General features: G+C 43.5%; 1 protein-coding gene across 1 annotated transcript in view; it reads left to right on the plus strand.

Annotated features, from left to right (window-relative positions):
• Positions 1 to 1,039: 1,039 nt before the first annotated feature.
• Positions 1,040 to 15,352, plus strand: part of STAB2 (stabilin 2) — a 332,513-nt gene continuing 318,200 nt past the window's right edge. Inside the window, exon 1 of the mRNA XM_073651531.1 lies at positions 1,040 to 1,225. Within this exon, the coding sequence (XP_073507632.1) occupies positions 1,142 to 1,225 (84 nt within the window). The 5' untranslated portion in view covers positions 1,040 to 1,141. The remainder of the gene's footprint in view (positions 1,226 to 15,352) is intronic.

Below are 15,352 nucleotides of genomic sequence, written 5' to 3' on the forward strand. Positions count from 1 at the left end.
GACTGAGCCCTCTAATCGGGAGCAGTCCGGCTGAATCCAGGACGATTGGGAGTTATCTTATTGTTATTTTTACCACAGAATGAACGCTGTATAAATAAAACCCAATACTCAATTGGTGGAATGCATTTTTTTCCCATTTCATCCCCTTTGAATTTTTTTTTTCCTTTTTCACTACATTACATGATAAAAGTAATGGTGTCATTCAAATCTACAACTCCCTCTTACAGCTATGACAACAGAAAAATAAAAAAGTGTTGGCTCTTGGAACTAGGGGAGGTAAAATCCAAAGCAAAAAAACTAAAAATGCCCAGGTCCTAAAAGACCTAAAGAGGATTTCCTCCCAAAACAACATTGGCCATATACTAGTGAAGAATAAGTTATAGCAGTAGCTAAAGGTTGGCAAATGTGTTTCTTATACTTACAGAGATATTATTTTCTGTATTATTGTGGCAGCTATTTTTCAAAAGTGATAACAGAAAGTGCAGCCATATTGCAGGAAGTGCAGTCATATCGCAGGAAGTGCAGCCATATCGCAGGAAGTGCAGCCATATCGCAGGAAGTGCAGCCATATTGCAGGAAGTGCAGTCATATCGCAGGAAGTGCAGCCATATCGCAGGAAGTGCAGTCATATCGCAGGAAGTGCAGCCATATTGAAGGAAGTGCAGCCATATTGCAGAAAGTGCAGTCATATCGCAGGAAGTGCAGCCATATTGTATGTCATTTGAATCAACTTATCATGCAAGTTAATGATGAGAATAATTAATTCTAATTATATTAATATCAGGATTAAGCTCACATATTTGACAATGCTTATTTTCAAAGACCCCAGTAAATGAGTAGATAACAACTATGTGAGTTTGATGTCATCGGCTACTCAGCCTCTTCACCCCATTGCTCATTTAGGATATCCTGCCATTTCGCAGTATCAATAGCCAGCTTTTACCTCAAATAGTGAAACTTTTCATGTTTTCCTTGGCAGATTTCACATGCTCAGCTGTAAAACCCTGTACAGGAAAGAGAGGTGGGACTGAAGTAATTATTTAAGGACACAACAGACATAGTGCACACAGTGAAATGGAAAACCTCGGGAACTCTCTATCATATTTATGAATCCATTCAATAGTAACACAGTAAAACTTTCATGATGGAGAAAAAGATGGCAATGTCAATTATCCCAGCTCTTATGGGTCTCTTCAGCATTTGTACGGGGTCTGAGACGCTCATGGTAAGAAATAACTAAGAATTTCCTTTATATGTTGATCTTTGTTGCTGTATTTGTTTGGAGGTTATGTTTTTTTGTATACTTGTGGCTATGTTTCAGCTTTTCAGATATTATTGAGACCAGTTCAGACTTTATGTAAGGCTACTGTTTTTTGTAGCCTTACAGTTCCTTTTCCTTACAGTAGGAATGCAAGAGAAGGGAAAGTTAGTATTATCTATTGCACTTTTCTTCTTCACAGTATTTCATGGGTTATATAATAACATTTCTTGTGTGTTACATCAATCTCTGAAACTACTGATATTTTGTCGCAAATATAATGTATGTATGTATATATATGTACTGTACATGTAGCATTTCCTGTTTAACCCTTAGAGCTATGCTGCAATGACGTGATGTCTATATTAGGCTACATTCCCAAGATGAGCTTTTGTTGAATTTTTGATGTTGCAGAATTTCTGCACCTATTATTTAAATTAGGTTATTTACATTTTTTTAATGCGTTTTGTGTACTTTTTTACATGCATTTTTGTCTCTTTTTGGTGTGTCATGCTTTAAATAAAGCTGCTTTGTTTTTGACTCTTCCTGGTTTATTGCTTTGGCAAAGCTTTATTGACATACTTAGGTAAGGATTACATGCGTTTTATATGCTTTTCCACCTTGGAAATGCACTTAAAAGGCATGTGCATTTTTTACCTGCAGAATTTTGCCAACTAATGCGTCTATGGGGAAAATATGCACAGAAAACTCAGCGTAACCGCATGAGAAATTGACGTGCTGTGGATTTGAAACATGCACCACCTCTCTCATTATTCTGGCATTTGGCAAATATTAAAAATTATGGTAATCCTAATTGCCCTAAAAAGGGGAAACGTTTATTCTGATTTCATGTCAGATATTGAGAAAAACATACATATGTGTCTTTTTATATAGTGTATGTAAACTTCTGGTTTCAACTGTATCTGCTGTGTGTGAATACACACTAAATGATCACTTACTGATTTCCACTAATAGCACATAAATACGAAAAGTGCTAATATAGCATTGCAAACACATAAATATTAAAAAAATGTGCATTTGTTGCTCACATGTAAAAGAGTAGAGCATAATTATTCATCAGTCTCTTAGCAGTAACCAGCTATTAGCTGTTGTCTGCACTGTCCATGGGGGTCCATTCATGCAATAAAGATTTATCAGAACAGGTGCAAATTAGAGCAGAAATCTATTTGCTATGGGCAACTGTTTGTCTTTGCTTTTGCACCAGTTTTAATAAATGTCTGTGTGCTCAGTGCTATGACGCGGCTAAGTTCACAGAAGAGATTGTGTCTTCTTCACCTGTTTTATTATTTATCAGCTGCAGAAAAACTCATCAGCCCTTGTCATTTTTTATCTCATTGCTTGTATATGGGTGTATTGTTGCCATGTTGTCACCTTTGTCATCTATTGCCACCCTTCTCTTTAAGGGATTTGTCCCTGGATGACAGCCCCCATCATATACCCTGCTAGGGCATATAGCTGTCATGGTGGGAGATCAGGTTTGTGTGTCCTTGCATCTAATAGATGGCTAATCAGTTGATTTGCCTTCCATGTTATGCCGCAATCCCTAAAAATGTATTTTATCAGCAATAAAAGTTGATTGACCTGGACTAGCAGAGATTAGTGAAAAAACTCAACCACCCTTTTAATATCAAAAGTGTTTTATTCATGGTATGCTATGACCCTTTAAAACATTATTTGATGTAATATCCATTACTGTCATTGTTTTGCTTATCGTCTGATAAAAATTTAACAAGTGGCTGCTTTCAATGACTTTCTGTTCTTTTCAAATGTCATTTATTGTCATAAAGGATTATACATAGTTAGGTCCAGAAATATTCAGGCAGTGACTTTGTCTCTTCATGCTACTATTTTTTATTTAAAATTAAATAACTGAGATCAGGGGCGGACACTGAGAGCGAAGGGCTGCTGTGTAAGAATTGTGTATGCCCCCACCCTGTTAAAGGGGACTTCCTTTTTTTGGGCTCATCGACTTGCGCCAGGGAAAAAATAATAAAATTTGAGTTAGGCTGAGTTCACACGATGCGTTTTTCATGCGTTTCCGCGGCATTTTTGCAGTTGCGTAAACGCCGCTGAAACGCATGAAAAACGCATGGTAGAAGGGCAGCAATGTTCCCCAATGGAAATCCGCATGTGCTGTGCCCATGATGCGGATTTTTCCGCAGCGTAAACGCTGCGGTCAAAAATCCGCAGCATGTCAATTAATTTTGCGGAAACGCTGCTCTTTTGCCGCCATTGACTTGCATTAGACCGCATGGAATCCGCATCACTGTATATGTTGATGCGCTTTTCATGCGGTCTAATGTGCGGATGGTACCCGGGTGTGGATGAGAGGACTCTCATCCAGACCCAGGTGCCATTAAAAAAAAAAGAATAAAATAAAAAATATATATATTCTCACCTTCTGACGGCCCGCGCTGCGTCCTGCCGGCTTCCCGGGCACTTCGCGGTTGAATGAAGAAGGACCTTCGCTGACGTCAGAGTCATGTGACGGGTCACGTGACGCTGACGTCGGAAGGTCCTACAGTCTTCACTGCCGGCAGCCGGGACGGATGAAGCAGGACACCGGGGACCATCAGATGGTAACGTATAGATGTATTTTTTATTTTTTGACATTCTCTCGGGTCACACTATATAAATCCATGCTGTTTGCATGGATTTATATAGTGTGACCAAGTTGTCAAGCACTTTTCCAAGTGATGCTAAAATCGCTTGGAAAGCGCTTGTCAACCCGCATGCGGAAATGCATGTGAAGAACGCTTCACTTCCGCTTGTCCCTGGCAGGAAAACGCATGTACAATCCGCATGTACAATCCGCATGCGTTTTTTTCTTCCAGGGAGATGCAGAAACGCTCAGGAAAAAATCCTGAGCATTTCTGCATCGTGGGCACATAGCCTTACTCATTTTCACCTGGACTATTCATTTCTCTCTGCTACTGATCCATCTATGTTTACCAGCTGCAGTGGTAATGTCACACGTGACCACTTTAGTCAATCACAGGGCTCAGCAGCTTGTGCCGTCTACCTTGGCATGACTGCTGAGCTCAGTGATTAGCTCCAGGAGTCCCGTGTTTTAGTCATGATATCACGGCTGCAGTCTGAAATCAAAGACAAGTGCAGTAAGAAAGAGGAATTGCTGACTCCGAGGATGAGTATCCCTGATATTATCTCATACAACAGAAACATGTTGGACACACCAGAAAATCACAATGCACATGTCACACAAGCAGAGTGCACACATTCTATAAGTCACACAGTGCAGACCTGAGAGATGTCACACAAGAACAGTGCACATATCACACAAGTGCACATATCATAAATATCACACAAGTGCACATATCATAAATATCACACGAGTGCACACATCATAAATATCACACAAGTGCACATATCACAAATATCACACGAGTCCACATATCATAAATATCACAAGAGTGCATACATCATAAATATCACACGAGTGCACGTATCATAAATATCACACGAGTGCACATATCACAAATATCACACGAGTCCACATATCATAAATATCACAAGAGTGCATACATCATAAATATCACACGAGTGCACGTATCATAAATATCACACAAGTGCACATATCATAAATATCACACGAGTGCACATATCACAAATATCACACGAGTCCACATATCATAAATATCACACGAGTGCACGTATCATAAATATCACACAAGTGCACATATCGTAAATATCACACGAGTGCACATACCATAAATATCACACGAGTGCACATATCATAAATATCACACGAGTGCACACATCATAAATATCACACGAGTGCACGTATCATAAATATCACACAAGTGCACATATCATAAATATCACACAAGTGCACATACCATAAATATCACACGAGTGCACATATCAAAAATATCACATGAGTGCACATATCATAAATATCACACGAGTGCACATATCATAAATATCACACGAGTGCACACATCATAAATATCACACAAGTTCACATATCATAAATATCACACAAGTGCACATATCATAAATATCACACGAGTGCACATATCATAAATATCACATGAGTGCACATATCATAAATATCACACGAGTGCACATATCATAAATATCACACGAGTGCACACATCATAAATATCACACAAGTTCACATATCATAAATATCACACGAGTGCACACATCATAAATATCACACGAGTGCACGTATCATAAATATCACACAAGTGCATATATCATAAATATCACACGAGTGCACATACCATAAATATCACACGAGTGCACATACCATAAATATCTCATGAGTGCACATACCATAAATATCACACAAGTGCACATATCATAAATATCACACGAGTGCACATACCATAAATATTACACGAGTGCACATACCATAAATATCACATGAGTGCACATATCATAAATATCACACAAGTGCACATATCATAAATATCACACAAGTGCACATATCATAAATATCACACGAGTGCACATATCATAAATATCACACGAGTGCACATATCATAAATATCACACGAGTGCACACATCATAAATATCACACAAGTTCACATATCATAAATATCACACGAGTGCACACATCATAAATATCACACGAGTGCACGTATCATAAATATCACACAAGTGCACATATCATAAATATCACACGAGTGCACATACCATAAATATCACACGAGTGCACATATCATAAATATCACACAAGTGCACATATCATAAATATCACACGAGTGCACACATCATAAATATCACACGAGTGCACATATGATAAATATCACACAAGTGCACACATCATAAATATCACACGAGTGCACATATCATAAATATCACACAAGTGCACATATCATAAATATCACACGAGTGCACATACCATAAATATCACATGAGTGCACATATCATAAATATCACATGAGTGCACATATCATAAATATCACACAAGTGCACATATCATAAATATCACACGAGTGCACATACCATAAATATCACATGAGTGCACATACCATAAATATCTCATGAGTGCACATACCATAAATATCACACAAGTGCACATATCATAAATATCACATGAGTGCACATACCATAAATATCACATGAGTGCACATACCATAAATATCACATGAGTGCACATACCATAAATATCTCATGAGTGCACATACCATAAATATCACACGAGTGCACATATCATAAATATCACATGAGTGCACATATCATAAATATCACACGAGTGCACATATCATAAATATCACACGAGTGCACATATCATAAATATCACACGAGTGCACATATCATAAATATCACACGAGTGCACACATCATAAATATCACACAAGTGCACACATCATAAATATCACACGAGTGCACGTATCATAAATATCACACAAGTGCACATATCATAAATATCACACGAGTGCACATACCATAAATATCACACGAGTGCACATATCATAAATATCACACAAGTGCACATATCATAAATATCATACGAGTGCACACATCATAAATATCACACGAGTGCACATATCATAAATATCACACAAGTGCACATATCATAAATATCACACGAGTGCACATATCATAAATATCACACAAGTGCACATATAAATATCACACGAGTGCACATACCATAAATATCACATGAGTGCACATATCATAAATATCACATGAGTGCACATATTATAAATATCACACAACTGCACATATCATAAATATCACACGAGTGCACATACCATAAATATCACATGAGTGCACATACCATAAATATCTCATGAGTGCACATACCATAAATATCACACAAGTGCACATATCATAAATATCACACGAGTGCACATACCATAAATATTACATGAGTGCACATACCATAAATATCACATGAGTGCACATATCATAAATATCACACAAGTGCACATATCATAAATATCACACGAGTGCACATATCATAAATATCACTTGAGTGCACACATCATAAATATCACACGACTGCACATATCATAAATATCACACGAGTGCACATATAAATATCACACGAGTGCACATATCATAAATATCACATGAGTGCACACATCATAAATATCACACGAGTGCACATATCACACATCATAAATATCACACGAGTGCACATATCATAAATATCACACGAGTGCACACATCATAAATATCACATGAGTGCACACATCATAAATATCACACGAGTGCACATATCATAAATATCACATGAGTGCACACATCATAAATATCACACGAGTGCACATATCATAAATATCGCACAAGTGCAGTACACACATCACAGAAGAGCAGGGCACACAATGAACACATACATCAGACAAGCACAAACAGACACAGCATGTGCACAATTATTACTGCACAAACTACATCATAAACAAGTCAGTCACACTGCTAAGAATATTTATCACACGCACATACACGCATACCAGATATACAGGCACATACACACGCATCATATATACAGGCACATACACACACACCAAATATATAGGCACATACACGAACATACACGCATACCAGATATACAGGCACATACACGAACATACACGCATACCAGATATACAGGCACATACATACACATCATATAAACAGGCACATACACACCAAATATACAGGCACATACACGAACATACATGCATACCAGATATACAGGCACATACACACCATATATACAGGCACATACACACACACCAAATATACAGGCACATACACGAACATACACGCATACCAGATATACAGGCACATAAACACACACCATATATACAGGCACATACACGCACACCAAATATACAGGCACATACACGCATACCAGATATGCAGGCACATAAACACACACCATATATACAGGCACATACACACACCAAATATACAGGCACATACACGCATACCAGATATACAGGCACATACCCACACACCAAATAAACAGGCACATATACACATACCAGATATACAGGCACATACACACACACACCATATATACAGGCACATACACACACCATATATATAGGCACATACACACACCAGATATACAGGCACATACATGCATACCAGATATACAGGCACATACACACGCACCAAATAAACAGGCACATATACATATACCAGATATACAGGCACATACACACACACCATATATACCGGCACACACACACTCCAAATATACAGGCACATACCCGAACATACACACATACCAGATATACAGTCACATAAACATACACCATATATACAGGCACATGCACACACCAAATATACTAGCAAATACACACACCAAATATACAGGTACATACATACACCAAATATACAGGCACATACACGCATACCAGATATACAGGCACATACATGCATACCAGATATACAGGCACATACACTCACACCAAATATACAGGCACATATACACATACCAGATATACAGGCACATACACACACCATATATACAGGCACATACCAGATATACAGGCACATACACACACACCAAATATACAGGCACATACACGCATACCAGATATACAGGCACATACCCGAACATACACACATACTAGATACACAGGCACATAAACACACAACATATATACAGGCACATACACGCACACCAAATATACAGGCACATACACGCACACCAAATATACAGGCACATACTCGCATGCAAGATATACAGGCAAATACATGCATACCAGATATACAGGCACATACACACACACCAAATATACAGGCACATATACACATACCAGATATACAGACACATACATGAACATACACGCATACCAGATAAAGAGGCACATGCACATGTGGCACCCCAGGGGTCTGGTTTCCACAGTAACGGCAGTGTTATGTCTGAGAGCAGGTGGGAGGTCTCTTGGTCAGGAATCCTATGCATGCCACACCTCCTGCCCAGTCCTGGGAGGGGAAGGACTTCCCCTATATAAACCTGGGGCTGAGGCAGGGTTAGAGAGTTGAGAGGGAGAGTTCAGCCAGGAGGGCTGACAGGGAGCTGTGGCTCCGGCTGGGCCCAGCTCCTGGGCCATGCCAGAAGTAGAGAAGAGAAGCAGCATAGGAAGAAACAACAGGAGCTCTGTGGGAGCAGTGTTACAAAGAGTCAGGGGCTGGCAGCTGCAGAGCTCGCCCTGACTGAGAAGATTTCTTACCGGACCCGGAGTCCGAGGCTGTGGGGACTAACTCCTACCCAGCAGCAGAATCCGTCAGGCAGGGGATTTCAGGTCCTCTGGCCAAGAAACCCGAAGGCACGGTCACACGCATGGGACCAGCACCGCCGTCGTGGAGCGGAAGCTACTAGAAGGCCCCGAGTCACCGGCCATACGGGTGAGCACCACACGGTACACTCAGGGACGTGGGCTACTTATACTCGCTTCTAGCAAGGTAGCCAGAAGAGTATCGTTAGTTTGGGAGGCCTACAACTCCGCCTGGCCAGGGGAGATCCCATCTGCTCAAGGACTGACCAGGCCCCAACCGCTAGCCAGTACTCCGGGAGGGTCTATCCTTGTCACCAGTAAAGACCCTGAACTACACCGCATCGTCTCTGAGTGGTTCCTGCTACCCCCATCATCCACGTCGGCTGCCCTGAGGCCATACCCCTCCCGTTGGGGGTTATACTATCACGCTGCACAATCCTACCACCGGCCTCAGCGGTCTGCCCTGCAGCGGCAGCTCCTTCGCTGCATTCAACGGGTGGCGTAGTCGTCCAACATCTACCGCTAATACAGCGCCACTTAGTCTGACTCCCTGGGCGCGGACCGGGTCACCGCCACGAGACTACAACCCTCAACAGATCCGGCTCCGGGTAAGCTCCCGCGTGCGCAACGCTGCGCGACACAGGCCCAGGGGTGCGTCAACTTTTGGCGTAGTCGGCAGGATTTCGTGCCCGCAACCACCAGGTACTGCGTGCCTGAAAAAGACTGTTCAAACTTACCTGTGGTGAAGATTCCCGCCATCCGGCGCCATCTTCCGCTTCCTTCCCGCCATCGGTGGAGTTTTCCCGCCATCCGGCGCCATCTTCAGCCTTCTTCCCGCCACACGTGGAGTTTTCCCGCCATTGGACGCCATCTTGAGGACGCCGCGCGGGAAGAAGAGGGGCGTGGACTCCGAAAGCGCGCGAGAACTGAAGCCCCGCCTCACGTCCGGACGTTGCGTAAGGTCCTGGAAGGAGCCCAGCAGACGCCGACGTCACAGGAGCGCGACAGAAGGTTCTCAACCCTGACGATCCACTGCGGAGCCGCGGCCTACGGAAGAGGATCATCGCAAGGTAGGCCACGGTCCACTAGGGGGGAGAAGGATGTCGGATACGGAGGAGAGCTTCACCGCTTCAACCCCCGCCAGCGCCACCGCTGCTGCAGTCATGCCTTTCACCATGCCCTATATCCCGGGAGCGGCCTGGCTACCCCAGTACTCAGGGGAGTCACATACCCTGAATGACTTTAAAGAAAAGCTGGATAGCCTCTTCCAGGTGTACCCCCTCACAGAGGAGCAAAAAGTGAGCATCCTGGTGGCCCAACTAACCGGGACAGCCCAAAGGGGGGTAAAGTCCTGGCCACCTGGGAGGAGGACTGTCGCAGAGATACTAACCCAGCTAACCGAGGAGGAGCTGCAGTACTACCAATACGAGGAAAGCCAAGAGGACCCGGACGGGTCTGAGGACTACCCTCAGGAGGGAGCACAAAGAGGACATAGCTACTGAAGGGAAGTAGCGTGAATAAAGAGCTGTACATAGTTACCCATTAGGGTACAAGGACTGCTGCTAATTAAAATATGGTCCCCGTTGGGATTAGTGAATTGTTCCCCGTGTGTCCCTATCCCTTACCAGGCTGAGGACTGTGAGCAGCCATCCCCTATCCCTTAACAGGCTGAGGACTGTGAGCAGCCATCCCCTATCCCTTACCAGGCTGAGGACTGTGAGCAGCCAATCCTTATCCCCACTGGCCGAGGACTGAGAGCGGCCATATCCTGTAAATAATTATGTGTTTCTAGTAATTTATAGGAGTCCTTGGTGGATTTACCGGGAATCCTTTGTACAGTTAGTGGAGCGTAACCCAGGATGGACTAAAAGACTGTTAAGGACTCGGGGCAGGACAGACCCCTACCTGGTTACGTCTCCCTGTTTTGGTGAAATGGACACCTTGCTTTCTTCAAAGACTGCACCCGGTTACGGACATGCCGTAACCATCTTTATGTGTTTTTCTTATTGTATTATTATTGTTTATACCTTGTTATGTTTTTCTAAAAATATGTTTAGTCCCGGAGTACTAAATTTCACTAGGGGGGAATGTGGCACCCCAGGGGTCTGGTTTCCACAGTAACGGCAGTGTTATGTCTGAGAGCAGGTGGGAGGTCTCTTGGTCAGGAATCCTATGCATGCCACACCTCCTGCCCAGTCCTGGGAGGGGAAGGACTTCCCCTATATAAACCTGGGGCTGAGGCAGGGTTAGAGAGTTGAGAGGGAGAGTTCAGCCAGGAGGGCTGACAGGGAGCTGTGGCTCCGGCTGGGCCCAGCTCCTGGGCCATGCCAGAAGTAGAGAAGAGAAGCAGCATAGGAAGAAACAACAGGAGCTCTGTGGGAGCAGTGTTACAAAGAGTCAGGGGCTGGCAGCTGCAGAGCTCGCCCTGACTGAGAAGATTTCTTACCGGACCCGGAGTCCGAGGCTGTGGGGACTAACTCCTACCCAGCAGCAGAATCCGTCAGGCAGGGGATTTCAGGTCCTCTGGCCAAGAAACCCGAAGGCACGGTCACACGCATGGGACCAGCACCGCCGTCGTGGAGCGGAAGCTACTAGAAGGCCCCGAGTCACCGGCCATACGGGTGAGCACCACACGGTACACTCAGGGACGTGGGCTACTTATACTCGCTTCTAGCAAGGTAGCCAGAAGAGTATCGTTAGTTTGGGAGGCCTACAACTCCGCCTGGCCAGGGGAGATCCCATCTGCTCAAGGACTGACCAGGCCCCAACCGCTAGCCAGTACTCCGGGAGGGTCTATCCTTGTCACCAGTAAAGACCCTGAACTACACCGCATCGTCTCTGAGTGGTTCCTGCTACCCCCATCATCCACGTCGGCTGCCCTGAGGCCATACCCCTCCCGTTGGGGGTTATACTATCATGCTGCACAATCCTACCACCGGCCTCAGCGGTCTGCCCTGCAGCGGCAGCTCCTTTGCTGCATTCAACGGGTGGCGTAGTCGTCCAACATCTACCGCTAATACAGCGCCACTTAGTCTGACTCCCTGGGCACGGACCGGGTCACCGCCACGAGACTACAACCCTCAACAGATCCGGCTCCGGGTAAGCTCCCGCGTGCGCAACGCTGCGCGACACAGGCCCAGGGGTGCGTCACACACACATCATATATACAGGCACATACACACACATCATATATACAGGCACATACACACACCAAATATACAGGCACATACACGCATACCAGATATACAGGCACATACATGCATACCAGATATACAGGCACATACACACACACCAAATATACAGGCACATACACACATACCAGATATACAGGCACATACACACACACCAAATATACAGGCACATACCCGAACATACACGCATACCAGATATACCCCGAACATACACGCATACCAGATATACAGGCACATAAACGCACACCATATATACAGGCACATACACACACACCAAATATACAGGCACATACACGCATACCAGATATACAGGCACATACACACACACACAAAATATACTGGCACATACCTGAACATACACACATACCAGATATACAGGCACATACACACACACCAGATATACAGGCACATACACACACACCAAATATACAGGCACATACACGAACATACACGCATACCAGCTATACAGGCACATACACACACACCATATATACAGGCACATACACACACCCCAAATATACAGGCACATACATGCATACCAGATATACAGGCACATACACACACACCAAATATACAGGCACATACACGCATACCAGATATACAGGCACATACACACACCATATATATAGGCACATACACACACCCCAAATATACAGGCACATACACGCATACCAGATATACAGGCACATACACACATACCATATATACAGGCACATACCAGATATACAGACACATACACACACACCAAATATACAGGCACATACCCGAACATACACGCATACCAGATATACAGGCACATACACACCAAATATACAAGCACATACACACATACCAGATATACAGGTACATACACGCACATACACGCATTCCAGATATACGGGCACATACACACATACCATATATACAGGCACATTCACACATCTATAATATAACCAGGGATGTGTCCTTCTGTCTGAAGCCTCTATAGACTGAACATGCTCAGGATGGCGCCATGACGACAATATGTGCTGGACGAGAGAGAGAGCTAGAGAGAGACAAATTTGTGAGTACACCCCCATATTATTAGTGCACTATATATACAGCGCTCAATGTAAGTGAGTACACCCCCCCTGTATTCTCAGTACGTTATATATAGAGCGCTCAGCAGAAGAGATTACACCCCCTGTATTCTCAGTATGTTATATATACAGCCCTCAGCATAAGTGAGTACACCCTCCTGTATTCTCAGCACATTATACATACAGCGCTCAGCATAAGTGAGTACACCCCCCTGTATTCTCAGCACATTATACATACAGCGCTCAGCATAAGTGAGTACACCACCCTGTATACTCCGTCCATTATACATACAGCGCTCAGCATAAGTGAGTACACCCCCTGTATTATCAGCACATTATACATACTGCGCTCAGCATAAGTGAGTACACCCCCCTGTATTCTCAGTACGTTATACATACAGCGCTCAGTGTAAGTGAGTACACCCCCCCTGTATTCTCAGTATATTACATACAGCGCTCAGCGTAAGTGAGTACACCCCCCTGTATTCTCAGTACGTTATATATACAGCGCTCAGCGTAAGTGAGTACACCCCCCTGTATTCTCAGTACGTTATATATACAGCGCTCAGCGTAAATGAGTACACCCTCCTGTATTCTCAGCGTAAGTGAGTACACCCCGCTGTATTCTCAGCACATTATACATACAGCGCTCAGCATAAGTGAGTACACCCCCCTGTATTCTCAGTACGTTATACATAGAGCGCTCAGCATAAGTGAGTACACCCCCCTGTATTCTCAGCACATTATACATACAGCGCTCAGCATAAGTGAGTACACCCCCCTGTATTCTCAGTACATTATACATACAGCGCTCAGCGTAAGTGAGTACACCCCCTGTATTCTCAGTACGTTATACATACAGCGCTCAGCGTAAGTGAGTACACCCCCTGTATTCTCAGCACATTATACATACAGCGTTCAGCATAAGTGAGTACACCCCCTGTATTCTCAGTGTTATGTTTACACCACTCAGCATAAGTGAGTACACCCTTTTGTATTCTCAGCACGTTATACATACAGCGCTCAGCGTAAGTGAGTACACACCCTTGTATTCTCAGTACGTTATACATACAGCGCTCAGCGTAAGTGAGTATACCCCCTGTATTCTCAGTACATTATACATACAGCGCTCAGCGTGAGTACACCCCCTGTATTCTCAGTACATTATATATACAGCACTCAGCGTAAGTGAGTACACCCCCTGTATTCTCAGTACATTATACATACAGCGCTCAGTGTGAGTACACCCCCTGTATTCTCAGTACATTATATATACAGCACTCAGAGTAAGTGAGTACACCCCCCTGTATTCTAAGTTTGTTATACATACAGCTCTCAGCGTGAGTACACTCCCCTGTATTCTCAGTACATTATATATACAGCGCTCAGCGTAAGTGAGTACACCCCCTGTATTCTCAGTACGTTATACATACAGCTCTCAGTGTGAGTACACCCCCTGTATTTTCAGTACGTTATACATACAGCGCTCAGTGTAAGTGAGTACACCCCCTGTATTCTCAGTTCGTTATACATACAGCACTCAGCATAAGTGAGTACACCCCCCCTGTATTCTCAGTACATTGTATATACAGCGCTTAGCGTAAATGAGCACACCCCCCTGTATTCTCAGTACGT

The sequence above is a fragment of the Phyllobates terribilis genome, unplaced genomic scaffold (genome assembly GCF_046119375.1).
Source record: "Phyllobates terribilis strain yellow unplaced genomic scaffold, ASM4611937v1 Scaffold_11__3_contigs__length_659146591, whole genome shotgun sequence".
In the NCBI taxonomy this organism is placed as follows: Eukaryota; Metazoa; Chordata; class Amphibia; order Anura; family Dendrobatidae; genus Phyllobates; species Phyllobates terribilis.